This window comes from Trachurus japonicus, chromosome 21 (genome assembly GCF_045865225.1).
Source record: "Trachurus japonicus isolate A0001 chromosome 21, Traja_1.0".
Taxonomy (NCBI): Eukaryota; Metazoa; Chordata; class Actinopteri; order Carangiformes; family Carangidae; genus Trachurus; species Trachurus japonicus.
Genome location: NC_140927.1, coordinates 13,721,088 through 13,738,577, shown reverse-complemented (window position 1 = coordinate 13,738,577; position 17,490 = coordinate 13,721,088). Strand labels below are relative to the sequence as shown.

General features: G+C 39.6%; 1 protein-coding gene across 2 annotated transcripts in view; it reads left to right on the top strand.

The window, feature by feature from the left end:
- Positions 1 to 17,490, top strand: part of LOC146964873 (polyprenol dehydrogenase) — a 44,387-nt gene that overhangs the window by 15,559 nt on the left and 11,338 nt on the right. For both annotated transcript variants that reach the window (XM_085766123.1, XM_085766122.1), the window contains exon 3: positions 7,675 to 7,743. In XM_085766123.1, coding sequence (XP_085622249.1) covers positions 7,675 to 7,743 — 69 coding nt within the window. The remainder of the gene's footprint in view (positions 1 to 7,674; positions 7,744 to 17,490) is intronic.

The window sequence follows — 17,490 nt, the reverse complement described above, 5'->3', positions numbered from 1 at the left end:
ATTGGTGGCACAATAACTTTAGAGGTGATAGTGAGAATGTCTTAATCACAGCTAAATGGTCTGAAATTAGTTTTCAACTGGCACATCAGTAGTTACACAGAGAGAACTGGAAAGACTTGTGTCAGGATGTGTAGGGAAAGAGATGCTGCCAGCGTTTCTTAATATGAGAACACGACACAAATTGCAGTTAAGGGTTGATATGACTTTTGAAAGTACCACTGTGGTTCCCAGAAACACACAGTTAACCCACTCACTGGCATCACAGCTTTTGCAAATTTGGGTTTCAAATGGTTGCAGACAAAAACTATTATACACAATCAAACTGCATGAACCATAGAAAGGAAACTCCCCCTTTAAGGGTCTATGGGTTTGAAGAGTTTTCTATTCCATGCATTTCTATTAACTGTCCTACTGTATCAATTAATAAATACAGTACAGCTGAATGGAGATTGGTCTGTGTTGGTTGGGTCACAGAGAGGATACATGGCTGCAGACACATATTCTTAAAATGAAGTAATGTGTATTGTACAGCAAACCAAAAATATTGAAGACATCATCTCTGTGTGTGCCTTCTTAAAAGCCTGTCCTTGTCAGAAATCCCTAATTAGTATCAGAGGGTCAACAGTGCGTTCAGATGCCTCTTGACACCCTGCTGATCCGACTTAAGGTTTGGAATAACATCAAAACAGTTTGTTTTCATCATGAGGAAATATGTGTAATGCGCCACTGTGAGATAATGTGAAGACGTTTTGAGTTCCGCTGGGATTAAAAACCTGCTATCAAGCTGGGTCTTAAATGCAAATTTAGGATTACTAGAGGCTTTTTTTTTTTGCATCAAACAAGATCTTGTTCCATTAATTATTTAGCGGTATTTTCTGTTGGAAGATAAACGCAAAACAACAAAGCCGTGTAAAGGAAATAGCTGGTGTGCTGTCGATCGTTGTAGCGTCTTTGTGAAACAGATACCGATAAACATACAAAAGGTACATGTGAATAATGATCAAAATAAGAAATTATCCACTAGCTCAGAATTTGTAGCTGCCACAATGAAAAAAGTTTCAGATAAATCAGTAATATGATAAATAGTCACCAGAGTATACAACTTGTATGAGTGTGAACAACGTAAACATAATCAGATGAATCAACTCCCAGTGTCCATATATATTCATCTGTAGCTAATATATCTTTTCCTTTCCTCCTCCTTGAAGTGCCACCTAGTACCTACTTACCAAGGTGATGTACTACATCGATCACTCCCTCCCCAGAGCCACCCTCTGAAATATGTTGATCACTGCACCTCTGATGTCTTTCCTGTCTTCCTCTTTAATGTTTTGCGATTTAAAGCTGCGCCTGTGATTAACGGTTCAGCTCCTTCACACGCTTTAGCATTTCTCTGAGCCCTCTGACTCAGAGCTCTAGAGGGAATTGCTGTGTACACTGTAAATTAGTTTTTGAGCCAGGAACATGTTTTTTTTTCTTCTTCGACAAATTTGATTTGATTAGAAGACTATTGGCAGTATACCGATGCCAAGTTCTCTGCATCAGACAAAGGAAATTCGTCTGGAGCAATAACCTCACTGCTGATTCACAAAACTAGCTGGGGGTTGCTTTGTTTGTTTTTACATGTCATCTGTGGGTATCTGACTGTTGTATTCCTGTGTTTAAGAGAGGGGACATGTTGTCTTCATTACTGAAGACTGAAGGTGCTTCCCAGGGCTTCTAAGCAGAAGCATTATCCCCCCTTTAGCTGTGGAATGATCTGGACAACTACTACCAGTTGGACCTGCTACATTTAAACTCAGCTCTGTCTTCAAATCCTCATGGCTTTAATGCTTGTACGTTCACACTGAAGTCCACGCTGATCCTCACAGCCACGAGCAGTTTACAAAGTATGTGTCACTTGGACCTCTTGGCTTTGCAGTGAGAAAAAGTATAATCTGGGCTTCAGAAATTAGGGTTATTGTGCTTTTTCACAGACTTTAAACTATGAATCAGAGCTAAAATATGCTGTGCCTTTCTAACCTTTACCAACAAGATAATAGGAAAAAATGGGAGACAAAGAGATGATGACATGAAGCAAACGTCGTCAGTAACTCAAGACACCAAAGTGCCTCCAGTCCAGTGTATGTTTTTTGCAAAAATGTAAATATGCTAATATTATTACAGAAGCTATAATATGAAAAAAAAGTGGTTTGGTAAACAAAATTTTGTAAAACAACTGAACAACAGCCATTTAATTGATCTGTTACTGTGACAGCTCTGATTGTAATTTGGCCCACAGCATCAGACAAGCTGGTTATAGCCTGCTCCATTACACAGTTTTCTCTGGTGGTGGAGATGCAGCGACATCCTGTTTAATTGATTCTATTGTTTTGTGTTGTTCCTTTGTCTAAATGGTTCTGCTAGGGATTTGGTTTTTGATCGTGTGCATTTTCCTTTTAATCATCTGACATTTTTCCTACCATCACTCCAGGAGCGGCAGGAGACATTAACAGCCACAAGCATCTCCTGAAATGTGCACTGGGAGTTGAATTTCCACTGGCCCATTAAACTAATCAGTTTTACTCTTTACTTTGTAGTCAACAGTTACCGGGTTTGGTTTCATCATAACTTAATTTTAGAGGTCGTCTGAATAAACCACAGAACTGAGGGCCCTACCCTGGTTGGCAACATAAAACAGCTCAACAGGGATGTAACATTTTATATTCTCTCTACCTATCTACCTCCCTAACTACTTTGGATAGATAGATACTGTAGATAGATAGATAGATAGATAGATAGATAGATAGATAGATAGATAGATAGATAGATAGATAGATAGATAGATAGACAGATACATAGATGCATACATATATACATAGATAGGTAGGAGAGTACAGAGAGTTCTTTGTCACTCTGTCAAATGGCAGTGCAGAGTTTAAAAAAGAACAAAGTTATAGTTATTATCACAGTAATGATTTCCTGTAGTCCTTGTTACAGTGGAGGTGAACAAGTCTGTCCATAATGGACAGTTTGTTCAGTGTCCTCTCTCCTCCACCTCTGACAAGGTGTCTGGTTTGCAGCCAATTACAGATGGGGCCTTCTTGATCACCTCCTTCAGTCTGTTGGTGTCACCAGCTCCGATGCTGCTTCCCCAGCAGATAAGACGTCCATTGTGATCTCTAGATTCAGCACCTTGGAGAGAGCGCAGCCCGTAATGACATGACAATGAGTTTTCTGTTGTGAGAACTGCTGATGAGCCTTATGATACTGATTTCATCTTCCGTCACATCACTTAATCATCTGTCAGCTCAGCAGCATCGTCATTATGTGAGGCAGACATAGAGAGACAGGCCCCACATTTTTTTCAATTAAAATACGATATGATCTCCAGACAATAGAATTATTAGATAAGAATATCCACCTCAAACCGACTTGTCAAATCTTGGTTTAGAATTAGTTTCATTTGGTTGTGTTGCAACTAAAGTCCAGAAGAGGGACAGTTACTTCTGCACTAAAGTAGAAGTAGAATTTTATAAGACATGTGGACCACCCACCTAAGAAAAAACAACAACAACAACAAAAACATGACAGGATGAAAACCATATAATCATAGAGACTGGTGAAATGTGATATGATTTAAATATATCATCCGTCATTTTCTACAGGAAGCATTTATAGTGTTGCACAAATAGTTGGGTAACAAATCCCCCTTGTCAGAGCAAGTACAAACACAGATGCCCGCAGACCCATATTCTAAATCTATTGGGCTGTTAGTAAGGCAAGGCAAGGCAATTTTATTTGTATAGCCCGTTTTTACAAACAGTTTGTCTCAAAGGGCTTTACATGGCATCGTAACAACATCCTCTGTCCTTAGACCCTCACATCGACTGAGGAAAAACTCCATGGAAAACCCTTTTAACAGGGAAAAATCGGAGAAACCTCAGGGTGAGCAACAGAGGAGGGATCCCTCACCCAGGACGGACAGACGTGCAATAGATGTTGTTACAGACAAGAAAACAGTTAACTGCTAGTAGTCGTCCTCAATGTTTTATTGTATTATTCATACAGTTATCGAGATTTCGAGTACAACACGGTTGAACCATTTTCATAAAGTGAGTAAAGCTTTTAAGATCCAATATGACCTGTATGTAAAGGAAATTCAAATGGCAGTTGATAAGATCAATGGGCTGTCTAATAACATTTTATATTATTGATATTACAGCTGCTCAACTGTAGAGTCTACCTCAGAGAAGCAGATGGAGGGGAATATGTGGTGTGAGGGTGTTACCTGAAGTAATGTTCAGCCGAGGTGGTGGTGGTGAATACTGACAGGGATATTTTCAAAAACTGATCATACACCATGAAATTGTTCAGTAATTTTTTTCCTCATCTGTAGAAACCTCCTTGTAGGATGTAACTGCTCCGATATGCTGCATACAGAACCTGCCATATGTCTTCACACAGTTGACTTCCACGGCCAGACTGAATTTTCCATTCAGTTCACGAGCCTTAAAACTTTGAAGAAAACTCTGCTTTATTTATTCTGAGTGTATACCGCAAAGTCAATGTCAGGGTATCCTTGGAGACGGTTCGAACAGAACATAAATGAGACTTGAGCACTACGTATGATTACACACACACAAAATCAATACGCCAAGAACTTTAAGTGTCTGTTGTAGACCCAGACAATCCTATGTGTATTGAAGCTCATCACACAGGACTCGGTCTGCCTCTGTTTCAAATACTCTTGAGATAATTCATGAAGTGAGGATATTTATGGTAAAGTGGATCCCTCTCTAGTAATGGAGTGGATGCATATTTCAGGTTGAGTGGTAGCATAGTGCTCGTGAGAGGAGGGTTTAGGTTTTGAGCCTCTACGCTGTCAAATACCAGAAATGGATATTAACTTCTGCACAATTGAGCTTTAGGTCTTTTTGAGTCGGTTTTGATTGGAAGTCAATATTTTACTGTAAGATCATGAAACCTGAAAAGTGTAATCTTTGCTGCAGCAAAAAGACAATGTAAGAAAAAGGAAGAAAGAGAAAATGTAAAATTTGAGATGTAGACAGTAGCTACTCAAATAGCAAATATGTGCAGTATGAATGCATTTTGTCATTGTGGACTGATACAACAAAGACATCTTGATACATCAGCTTTACCATTCAAGAGTTTCACATTTAGACCAACAAAGCAATACTGTGTGTGTTCATTTGTAATTCAGATATCTTGCATTTCATAAGATCATTTATGGAGGCCATTGTCCATAACAGAAACTGTTCTGTAGCCTTTTAATGAATGGATTAGTCCATTGCTCCACTCTGAAAAGTACCATTTAATTAGGGGTTCTGTTACATAACACATTGAATTATTTAGATTTGATTAATTGCAGTCACAAAAGAAATCATCTTCAAGGCTATTGCATTTGCTGAAGTGGAAGAAAAAGTCTTTGGAGGCCAAATTGTTTACATGAGACTTCATGACATTTGTCAGTGAGCTATCAGCTATGATGATTGTTTTTCAGTCTCATTAACCAAGAAGTGTGTTACCTCAGGTAATATGCCATCCATTTACGCCAATAAGACAGGTGACCGTCGTCTACAGTAACACTGTCAAATACCAAGACTGGCCAGCAGGCCACACAAGTACCCAATAATAAATATGACATTTCTGTACCACACTTCTAGATCCTGTTGCCTCTAAAACATCCAAAACCATCAGTCTAATCTACAAATCTTTTTTTTTTTAATTCCTTTTTTCAGCAGACACCCCTTAACATTAGTAACCTGTGTTAACCTCATGTTCTGTCTTCTCTTTCTCTGGACTAAGTGAACATTTTGAAATTCACAACAGTAGAACAATATACAGTAATAGAAACTTAAAGTTTCTGCTTCAGCTCCTCATCCTGTGAATAATTGATCAATTGCAACAATAATCAGCTTATTGAAATATGTTGGCTTGCCTTTAAAATTGAATCTTTCTTAAAACACCATTTTGAGAAGTTTGTGGATTTAAAAGCAGTCATGGCTACACCATAACTGTATGTATCATCTCTGGTCTACATTCTGTCATTGCCCCCTTGCAAAGAAACCAAATAAGCATATAAAGTTATGCACAGTATCTTAAAACTTTCTTACCCTGTGTCATGCTCAATTTGTTCAGCCGCAGCAAGATTATTTAAGTGAAATAATTAGGTTACATTTTCAACTCCCAGCCCAAAATATTTAGTAGGCAAATTATTTCCTTGGGGCATAGTTTTAATCAGTGGCTATTTTAATGGACAGCTTTGACCAAAAGCAGTTGTGTGCAGAAATGTGTATTTAATGATATGCAGCGTTCCTATTGAATGTTGGTCCATGGGCAGAGAATCCAATTGAAGAGCAGCAATTTGTGTATTTCTGTGCAGGATGAGTGTGAGTCTATCCCGAATGTGTGTGTTTGTGCGTGTGTTTGTGTTACCCTTGTGACACGTCAGCCTGAAGAGACACATCTTTCAGGCCAGCCTGAACCGCAGTGCATCAGGGTAAATGATGCTGTGCCCTTGAAAAGGCCTGCGTGATAATCCAAGATTAGTGTCTCTGTGTGTTTGTGTGTGCAGAGAGGAAATGAGAGTGTGCGCGAAGGCTATTTGTGTTTATGATTTTTGGTAAAATGAGAGTTGGAGTGTGTATTCATTTGGAGTGTTTGCAGCAAATTCTAACATTTGAAACGTAGGAACCAGCTAATGTTCAAGTAATATTTTGTCGATAGAATTAATTAACATTAATTCATAAGCAGCACTGCTTTATCTGTATGTGTGTTTAGCAGTATGTGTGTGGTGGGACATGCGTACATACAGCTATGGATGCTTTGAAATGGTTCTTTTGAAAACAAGGGTCTGTAAATTAGACACAATCTTTTGTCGTCTTCTTCCAGGCGTCTTTCCCACAGTTTTTTCATTCTGTTTCTAATTTCCTTCATCTCTATTTGACAGAAGCAGAGTTCATTTGTATGCAGACATTCTCTGTAAACAGTCCTGAGTCAGAGAGTCAGTGACTGCATCTTTCACCAGGGCATTTTCACATGTTAAAAATATTAGAATATCTAATATCCTGTGTCTAATGTGAAAGTAACAACACATTTTTGTGAAGTTTCTCAAACACTGATCCATTCCACACACTTTGTGCTTTCACTTTGTATGCATGTTCGATGCTGTCTATTTCTTTGTCAATACATGTGATTCTGGTTGTCTACTGGTTGTCTCTGGATACCAAAATAGGACAACACTGGTCTGCTCCCGGCATCTGATGTCTGGCATCATAACGTCACTTAGCATCAGCTGTGAACTGTTGTCGGACTACTTTTTATTTTAGATCTTATGCATATTTTATGGTATAATTAACTGTGTTTTTAAAGTACTGTGTGTATTCTCTGGAACTAGGGCTGCAAACAAGCTCCTCGGTGAAGCAGAAGGATTGACTGCAAATCTTCATGAATTTACATTCATAAATGTTCCTCAAGGGCTAAATGGCTGTTTAAAAAACTCTTCTCGTTTGAAGGACTCTTCTTGGAAGTATGTTTTTATAAGATGACAGAACACTAGACCGACTAAAGATAAGAAAAACAGTATTAGTATTTTATTTGTTTATGTCTCTAAGGGCTTGTCAGACATTGTATTCATCTGTGTGTGTGTATGTGTGTGTCCTTCTCTTTCAGCTGGGAGGGGTGAGCAGGAGGGTCTGGCAGCTGTCAGAAGGATCTGTGAAGAGTACAGAGAGGCTAAAGGTAACATCGCGAACATGTCCATGACCACGTGCAACCACACACACACACAAAGTTGTTTAAGTGTGCGCTTGTTTTAGTATGCCACTGTTTGAAGATAAAGGGCAGCAGTGTGTCCCTCAGGGTTGTTTTTACAGTCTTTACCAGGAACACACACATAATTGCACACTTGCAGGTATGCACACATACACACACACACACACACACACACACACACACACACACACACACACACACACACACACACATACATCAACTCACACACACACATGCATACACACACACAACAACACAGACAGAGCTTTCATGCTGAGCATACATGTACAATGCCTGGAGTGTTGTTGATGCACTGTGAGGAAGAGGAGATACAAGGAGGGAGACTGTGAGAAGAAGATGGGGAGATAAGTCAACCAACATGTGAGAGGGTTGGGTGAGAGACAATGACATGAAAGGCAGCATAGGGGGCAGGACAACATGACAGATGGGAAAATATACTGTAGGAAAATATAAAAAAGGAAAGGTGGAGGGAAAATGGAGGTGCAGAGGAAGCGATGGAGATGAGAAGAGACGAATGATAGCGGCCACAAGATTTATTGCTCCATTGACTAAGGCTTACAGTGTTCTCTGTAACTCCCGTGTTGAGAAATTGATTTGACTGACCTTCACCACACCATAAATTCCACCATAGTTTCATGACTAAGAAGCCTCATAAGTTATCCCCTCCTGGACCGAATGGCCTTCAGTCTTCACCATGTTGCAGGGAGCTTCCGTAGCTGTTCACTTCAGATACCAGAGATTCAGACCATTAGAAAAAATCAGTGTGATTTACAGTAATAAATGGTGATTCAGATTTTTAGAGACCTACTGAAATGTGTGTTTTATTTGACGTTTGTGTAAGCAAATATCAACTATAGATGGTCTATGGTCTGTATTTGTCTCGAAAGAAGTAATTAAGTTTGATCTAAAAATAAATTTTACATTTAATTTACAAATCTCAATTTTTTTCAATTCTCTTGCCTGCTGTAGTTTGTAATGTGGCTCAGGAATGTATTTGGATAGGATTGCAGCCTGTCAGGGGATGTTATATACCTATAATATAAAGCTGGGGTTGTTGTGACAGGCGATTGTTGTGGGTGTACTGTCGGAGGCTTTTCAAACCTTTTTTATGGATTTTCAGTCAGCATCTGCAGACCCATAGTAAACACTGTCACTTCTGCTACCTACAGTGGTGAGGAATCTCTTTGTCGAAAATAATTCGTTATTTTTAATCAGTGTTATAAAGTAGGTGTTTGAGGTAAATGCTTGTTATGATTATGGTACATATACGTAGGTTTCTGGTGTCCTCAGTAAATGTGTCTTATGCCCATATGGGATGGGCCGCAATGGTGGCACGACACAAAAAAATATTCATTCATTCATTCATTCAGATTGTCCATACAAACATCTGTCTGCACGAAGGACAAACTGAGATGAAACTTGGTGGTCAAAGGTCAAGGTCACTGTGACCTCTCAAAAATATGATTTTTACATTGCGAACACAATATTTTCGTAACGCCTTTGACTCAAGGACGAACTAATCAGATTTTTATGGTTGAAGGTCAAGGTCACATTGACCTCATTAAACAATTTTTAGCTATTTCTTATACAGAAATTATGACAGAATGTCACACTGGATCTGCAGTTCATTTCTCCTTGTTTTAACATACAGATTCTTACTCTTGTAATTGAAATTGGTCTTTTCACTAGTGAGGAAGATCTTCATTAACTCAACGTTCAGATGTTTCTTTGTTTACTTAATTAATAGTTTAATTAAACACAGATCTGGTCCACCCTCCTTTGAAAAGCACTGACCATGAGGAAATGGTCTTTTATTGCACTTAATAAGTGCTGATTGGTGCAGCCGAACACAGGTTATGTATGATATTAAATTGTGGAAGTGTCAATTGGGACGCAAGCTGTGGTTTGTCATACTCGGCCCTGCAGTGGAGAGCAGCAGAAAGCCGGCTGGCCTGCTCCCTGTTTGTGTGTAAGTGGCTGTCAGGTACAGAGACAGCGGCCATGTAGCTGGTGTCATTGAAGTCGATTTCCCTGGACGGGGCCGTGGTGGAATTGATTACTTCTTTTGTAATTGGCAGGCACTGAGGCATAGGGGACAAGAGGGGTGTCTGTCGCCAGATGCTTGTGCACTGAATGAGAATGTGTTTGTGTGCGTGCGTCCGCGCGTGTGTGTGTGTGTGTTTGAGTGCGACAGTAATGGATTCTCATTAGTATGTGAGGCAGGAGCTTTAAACATCTCTGTCCAAACCCCCTTTGGCATCCCTCCTAGTGTTTGCACATTTGTCTGTTATGTGAAATGGGAGACAGCTCATAATATACATGTGCTGTAGGCTGCAGAGGTGGTTCTCACACTGGGGACTTGTGGACAACTGCAGACATATGATTTCACCAGTGGCAAAGAATTTCTATTCTACTACAAAGTCTCCTAATATGTTTTATATAGACAAGGTTGACTGTTCAATGGAGTCACCTTGAATGCTGTTGGGGAAAATCAGTGTTTTATCTACAAATTGTCACCATTTTGACCAACAGATAATACTAACTTTGAACCTGAGAAGAGCTGAGAAAGCAGCTGTAGAAAAACAATGTACATCGGCCTCCTAAAGCTTTCCAGGTAGAATTTAGTTTTACTCTTCCTGAAACCCAACCTTAAGTAAATACTGAAATTAGTTCAGTGTTGCAAATAATTTAACGTTTTGGGAAATGTAGAGAGCAGTGTGGCTCCTTTCCTCAGCAAGAAAGTGAATGTCCATGCGCCAGTTAAACCTTAAAGTTTATTTAAGCTGTTTTAATGAGTTCCTAAACGATATTATACAAAACGCTACAATATATCACTGGCGCAAACTGCTATGGATTTACGGGACAGGGGACTTGATATACATAATTATACTTTATATACTCCATCCATCACCCAATCTATCTATTAGCCAATAGCCTCATATCTCTTGTCCTTGTGCGGTCGCTGGAGCCAATCCCAGGTGACATTTGCAAAGTCATCAGTCTATCATAGGGCTGACATATAAAGAAAAACCTCCCTTCACACTCCCAATCACACCTATGGCTCACTTCAGAGTCACCAATTAACCTAATGTGTTTGTCTTTGAACTATGACAGAAAGCCAGAGCTTCTGGAGGGAACGCACACGGGGAAAACATGTAAACTCCAAACAGAAAGGCCACAGGGTTTGGGGTTCAAACCTTCTCACAGCAAACTGACGATGCAAACCACTGCACCGCTGTGCTGCATTGTACTATAGCACTGTATAACAGAAATATACATAATAATTTTAAAAAAAGTCACTACATTTCAGTAAATCTCTGGCATCTAAATACACTTGGCTTCAATCCTTGTCCAAAAAACTATATAGTTTGAATATGAATGTGTGTTTGTGTGCTGTTGTCACACATTGTTGGACACATTCATATAAATATAAAATATATGTGTTTGGTGTTGATGTATTGTGCAGTCTAACAAAGGTACTGTCCCTAGAAAACCTGAAGTAGCTACAATCCTCTAGAAATATGCTAATGACTTTAGACAGCAAGTGTGCTTTAGTCAATGAGGCTTAAAGTATTTTACTTTATATTATGAGCACACGCACACACACGCACCATGCAGATATGGGGTATTTCTGTATTTTTGCCACAGGCAGCGCTGTCTGTCCACTAACTTTAGTCACGGTGCACTTGAAAGTAACACTTTGTGCCTCAAACCATAGGCCTACATTAGCAGTGTGAAGCCAAGGAAGCTGTGTGTGTGTGTGTCTGTTGGTCTGCTTAACACACGTTAAATTACCTCTCAGCTTAGGTAACCCAGCTGCTCCCCCCTCACAAAAACTGCTGCTATTTTACCGAAACTCTTTCACTCCAATTAACATTTTTAAGTCACCTTTGTTTTTAAGTAGTTCAGTCATGAGAGTGGAATAAAACTAGCCGATTCAAAGTTGAAATACATTTGGTGAAAAAAACAAATGATTGTTGTTGTATTTCTGAAAAGCTGCAGTTCTTTATGTTACACCTCAGTGATTGTGTATAGGGCATGTATGTCAGTGTTTATTTGAATAAGCGGTAAAATTGTGTACAAGACAACAGTAAACACAGGTTAGAATTTACAGCTTTCCTGACTTGGGTTAGTAACATCCCATTAACACTACAAGCTGGAGCTGTCTGGGGCACCAGCCAGCCTCCTTTCTCCCATCTCAGCTGAATAAAAAGTCTGCGGAGGAGCTCATCCTGGCACAGTGCCCAGACCTAATATTCCTGGATATCACTGTGTTGTTTATCAGGCAGCTCAAAGTGAAACTATTTATACTTTCTTGTCTCATAAGAGGAGGTTTCAGAGGGGGCTTCTCATTCATCCTTTTGCATTTTCACCCTTTTTTTTAGACTATATTGTTACAGGAGTTGGAGATAAAGGGAAGTGAGACGGTGCTGTGGTGGTTTGTGATCCAGAATGTTGGAAAGATTCAGGAAATTAACTAAAAACTGATCATCCAAACAATTCTTCTTCTTTTTAAAGCAGAAGTAAGCCATCCGGTCGTTTTGGCTAATGCTGCGTTCCAGGCAGGCTTTTGAAACCGTAAATTACAGCTTCAAGTCACGACTTACGACTTTGTAGCGTTCCAGGCAACCTGCAACTCGCGTTTCTCCGACCTGATGCCTGTGAAAGTGCACTATAACGGCCACTCGTGTTTTTCCGACCCGTGAACTCGCACCAGATCGAACTGGTACGACTTCACAGGTCGGAAAAACAAGAGTTACGAGTTGCCTTGAACGCACTATAACGTCTTGTCAGCCGACGGAGTTAGCAGCCCCGCCCTCGTCATGGCTCTATTGGTCCTCGTCCCTACGTCACCACATTCACGCGCATCCCCCACACAGCCCTTCATGTCGTTCTCTCTCCTCATTGGATAAAAATTGTAGGATACGAGGAAAGTTTTCTCCTCGGCTCAGAGCAGAGCAGAGGGACTGGGAGACCCGTGTTTCGGTCCAAACACTCTATGTAAGTGATTGCCGTCGGAAGATATAACTATTTAAGACTTATATTAACACAAAAATATCGCTTACTTCTGCTTTAAGTATATTTTGGGGCTTTTAGGTCTTTCATTGATTGGACAGCTGTAGAAAGACAGGAAATGGGGAGATAGAGAGGCGGAATGACATGCACCAAAGGGCCACCGGTGAAATCAAACCGGGGCCGCTGCGGCGAGGACTATGGCCTCTGCATATGGGGCGCCTGCTCTCCCCACTGAGCTAAATGACGCTCCAATCATCCGAAGATAGCTGAAGATGTATACCCACATTGCAACTACTTATTTGTTTTCCAAACACTCATGCAGCTGTGACAGCAAAGCCTTTGCCAAAAAACTCGAGCAAATCAAGGTGATTACTGTCAGTTTTAAATGCTGTGAGTAATGCAAGATCACAGGCCTGTGGGTATTGGAAAATTGGGTATTGGAAAATTCAATTCAAAATGCATGTTGAAGCCAGGTGGAAAGAGGGGATTTATGGCGAGAGGAGCAGGTAGTGACCCCTCATTATTCTTTATGTATTAAATTGCTCTTTTAAAGTTATTTGTTTTCTCAAAAAAGCACCAGTTGGAGCAGAGGATGCCTTAGCATGATGGCAAGAAATTGACCTCTTGTAGTATTTGCTGTAAATATGAAAAGATGGACATAAACCCATTATGTTCAGTATTAGGTGCCCGCTGTTGAGGATGTAGAGTCTGCTCACATTTGCTCAGATATTCCAGTCAGGCTGCGTTTCAAGTGTAGCAGAGCAGTGGAGTGTGTAAATGTGAGATTTTCATGGATGTTTCTGAAGCTTACCTGGGAGCACATTTGTGCCTCTCATAAATTCCAATCACAACTGGACCAAACTTGGTGAGAAGTCTTCGGTTTGAAAGTTTTCTTGAAACTTGAAACTTTATTAAAGTAAGAAAGAAGAAAGTTGCACATTATTTTACAGACCACTTTCTGAGCCATTATCCGTATTTTTAGTTAGAAAATTAAATCTGTCCAGTGACTTTCCAATGTATCAGTGTCAAATTCATCATGGATTTTGGCAAAATTATTATTATTGTCTTAATTGAACTAATAAATAGCATTAAAGTATTTATTTGAATCCTTTGTATGGCCTAGTTCATATCTTACCTCTGTTAAAAGTCTGATCAGCTTCAGAAGTTCAGCATAATAAGTTCCTAAAGGATTTGTATTTAGAATGGGCTTTTATGTTTTTCAGGCTCTCTGTTGCTCCTGCGGTGGCTGTGATTGTGCACTGATGTGGCAGGGCCCATTTATAATCACATTTAGTGTTCAAAATTACAGATGCAGTTGTGTAACACTCTTGTGTCTGCTTTCTATTAACGTGTGACACAAAGAGCATCTGGTTGAGATGCAAAGACAGAGCCGTGTTTGTAGCAGACGAAAGGGAAAGGGGGAAAAGGGAGGATGATGGTGCGAAAGCCCTGAGGCAGAGTTGAACTGCGCAGCTCTCCATGAAACCCTCGTTTGACTTTTGCCCCCTTCAAGACTTCACAAGTCATAAATGTGACATGGTGTGTTCAAGTGTCTTTGTTTGGAAGTAATGCCAAAATGCACTGTCACAAAAATGTGATGTTTTGTGGGCAATACTCAAGTAGTACGGGCAAACACAAATATGACACAGCTTTTGTTTTGTTAGAAGAGCAGAGGGACACTGGCAGTTAATGAATATAATTCAGCATTCATACATTTATTCACACCTCTCCCTGTCCTGCTGTGATAGGTCAAACTGTCTTCAAACTGGATTTCTTTCATTGCACCTTTCAGATTGGGAGTGTGATTTAATTCATTTTATCAGATCTGAATTCACATTCATAAAAAATACTTATTTAACCTGGATCCCTTTGAGGTTAGTGGCTGGTTGTGGAGAAAGACATGGACAAAGACATTTTTAAAATACTTGCATTGTAATGATTTTTATTTTTTATTTTTAATCTTTTGTCATCCACTACCCCATGTCTTTAACAGGAATGGGATGTTAATTTTTAAGACTTAGACCCAGCTCAGAGAAGAATACCAATGCAAATTCAGGTTTATTGAAGTTAAGTTATGATAAATAATGAAAAAAGTACAAAATTGCAAATTACCTGAACATAAGTCAGCTTAGTCACAAAAAATCTGAAAATGCAGATGTAAAATACAACTTGTTTTCACCTCATCTGAAGCTTTATACATCCTAAAAGCGCCAAATCATTTTCATAGGAAACATCAAGTTTTTCTGTGTTTTATTAAACCAAAGAGCTGCACCCACTTTTTAATATTAATTTGGAATTGATTAAAATAATCATAATCAACACTAATTAGAGTGATAATTGAATTAATCTTTCACATTGAGTGAGTTAACATGCAGCTTGGATTAAATTAATGATGAATTTTAAAAGGAGACCCAGTGGATCAAGTGGATTTCAAACAGTGTGCATGTTTCCGAAAGCTATTTCTGTCATCAGTTTCAAAAACCGCTCTGTAACAAAAACACATTCGGTGTGTGTTTGCCTTTTGAATTGAGGAGGCCGAGCTTTACAGAAGATCCTGGGGTCTTAATTCTGGGCTGGCTGCAGCAGCAGGGCCCAAACCCGATCGATGGCATTTCACTCCCAGTGGGCTTTCTAGATATGACTGGCCTGTCTGACAGGGCTCGGCCTCGAGGGAGCCCATTGAAGAGGACAGGAGAGGACTGGCATGCCTGACACCGACACACACACGCACGTGCACGCACACACACAGAGATACCTGTTTCCTGCTAATCCACAAACTTATGCTTATTGTCATTGAAATGCACACAGCTACTCTCTGTTATCTTTCTGTTCCTTTCTCCTCTAATCTTTCTTTCTCTCTCTGTCACGCACACACTCACGGGTGCACAAACACATACACACGTACTTTGCAGGAGGTGAGTGGCATGGTTTGGAGATAAGGCTGCTATCAGACCTTCATCGGGGACGGCTGTACTCTCATCTGTCACGGCTGCCTTTTCCTCTATCGGCTCCATCAACTCTCCTTCCCCCTGCTCCCTCTCGGTCCTCTTTCTGTCCTTGTCCATTATATTTGACCCTCTGCAGGCTCACTGGAGTCGTTGGGAGGAACAAGATATTATTTACTTGATGTTTGAAAGACATGGTTTTATTTCTGTAAAAAATGGCAGTGCACTTGTAGTTGTAGTACTTTGATGGCAGCTGTTTAAAGATTTGGCAAATACTAAAAAAAATGTAATTTAGAGCCCAACAGGAACCTACAATATTTTTTTACTTTCCCATCTAGAGGTGTTAGGAAATGAAATCAAACCTTGCTATGTGTTTGTGGAGGAGGGTGGTGGGTGGAGGTACAAATAAAACATTTCTGGAGGAGATGAGATTTCAATTTGCTTCTTAAGATTAAAAGTGACTCTGCGTTACTGTGTGAATTTAGAAGGTCATTCCACCAATGGAGAGCCTATAATGAAAAGAGAAATGAGCATACTTGCTTTTATTTATTGCAGCAGTCAATAAAGAAGAAAAGGATGCAACAAAAAACAGAGAAAGATTTAAATCCAGGTCCAAATACAAAGCTACAGAACCAGCTGCAAAGCACGGACAGAGAAATGCAAAATGTAAATTTGGGTAAAAAAAATTGTTAATGTAAATATTATACTGTATACCACCCGAAGATGAATTTTTCACCTACATCCTAAGCACCTACTTTACTGATGAGCTTTGGTTAGGAAGCAGACAAGCACCACATGTCTAATGTGGGGAAAAAAACTATCAAGATTGAAACTGTCAAGAGGAGTAATGACATTGACCTGGGTTGAGGTGTGTGATTAAGGAGCGTAATGCTGCGTGTGCAGTCTGAGTTGGCGATTTGCTCAGCATAGCAGAGCAGCATCCAGCACTGTCTAAGTACAGCTGCTAAGACATAAGACAGATTTGATTTACTAAAAGACATTTGCTATTTTCTTGACTGACCAATAACAGTGTATAAAACAGAGAAAAGCATAGCAAGTTAAACGTCCCTTGGAAGTTCTTAGTTGTCACTCAGAACATCTGTGAAAATGTTTCCAAACCCGTTTTATGTGGGTTTTCTCTGTGTTATAATATACTATCACTAAAAGTTTAAATGGACTGGGATGAGACTGGCTGTAGAAAACTGTGTACTCAACATCCAGCTGGATGTGAGAGTAGATTCAAATGGACTTTCACAAACTTGGTGCCAAAGAGAGTAAAACAACTTTGTGTTGGTGTGTTTAATCACTCACTATTACACACTTTCAGAGACACAGACCGAGGGCCGGCCCAAGCCTCCATCACCTTTATTTTGGTGCCCTCTATTACTGCCAATAATACTATTTCATTTTTTACTCTGTCATTACGAATCATCATATCCTAGCAGTTTTTTTTTACCCATCTATGGTTTTTATTCTGAAATGGCACTGGGTTGATTTACATTTACATCTTCAAATTGATGTAGTACTGGGATACTGAATGTCACCTAGGTCGACTAAAAGTAACAAAATAAACCAACAGACAATGCATTTACTGTAAACACATCATCTGCTTTTTAAAATATGGTTTTAAATATACTGCAACAGAAAAGTGCAACAACAATTTGAAATGCAACAATAATTAAAGTTTTTTGTAATTACGCAGTGTTTCTCTAAGGATCAACAAAAGTTACGC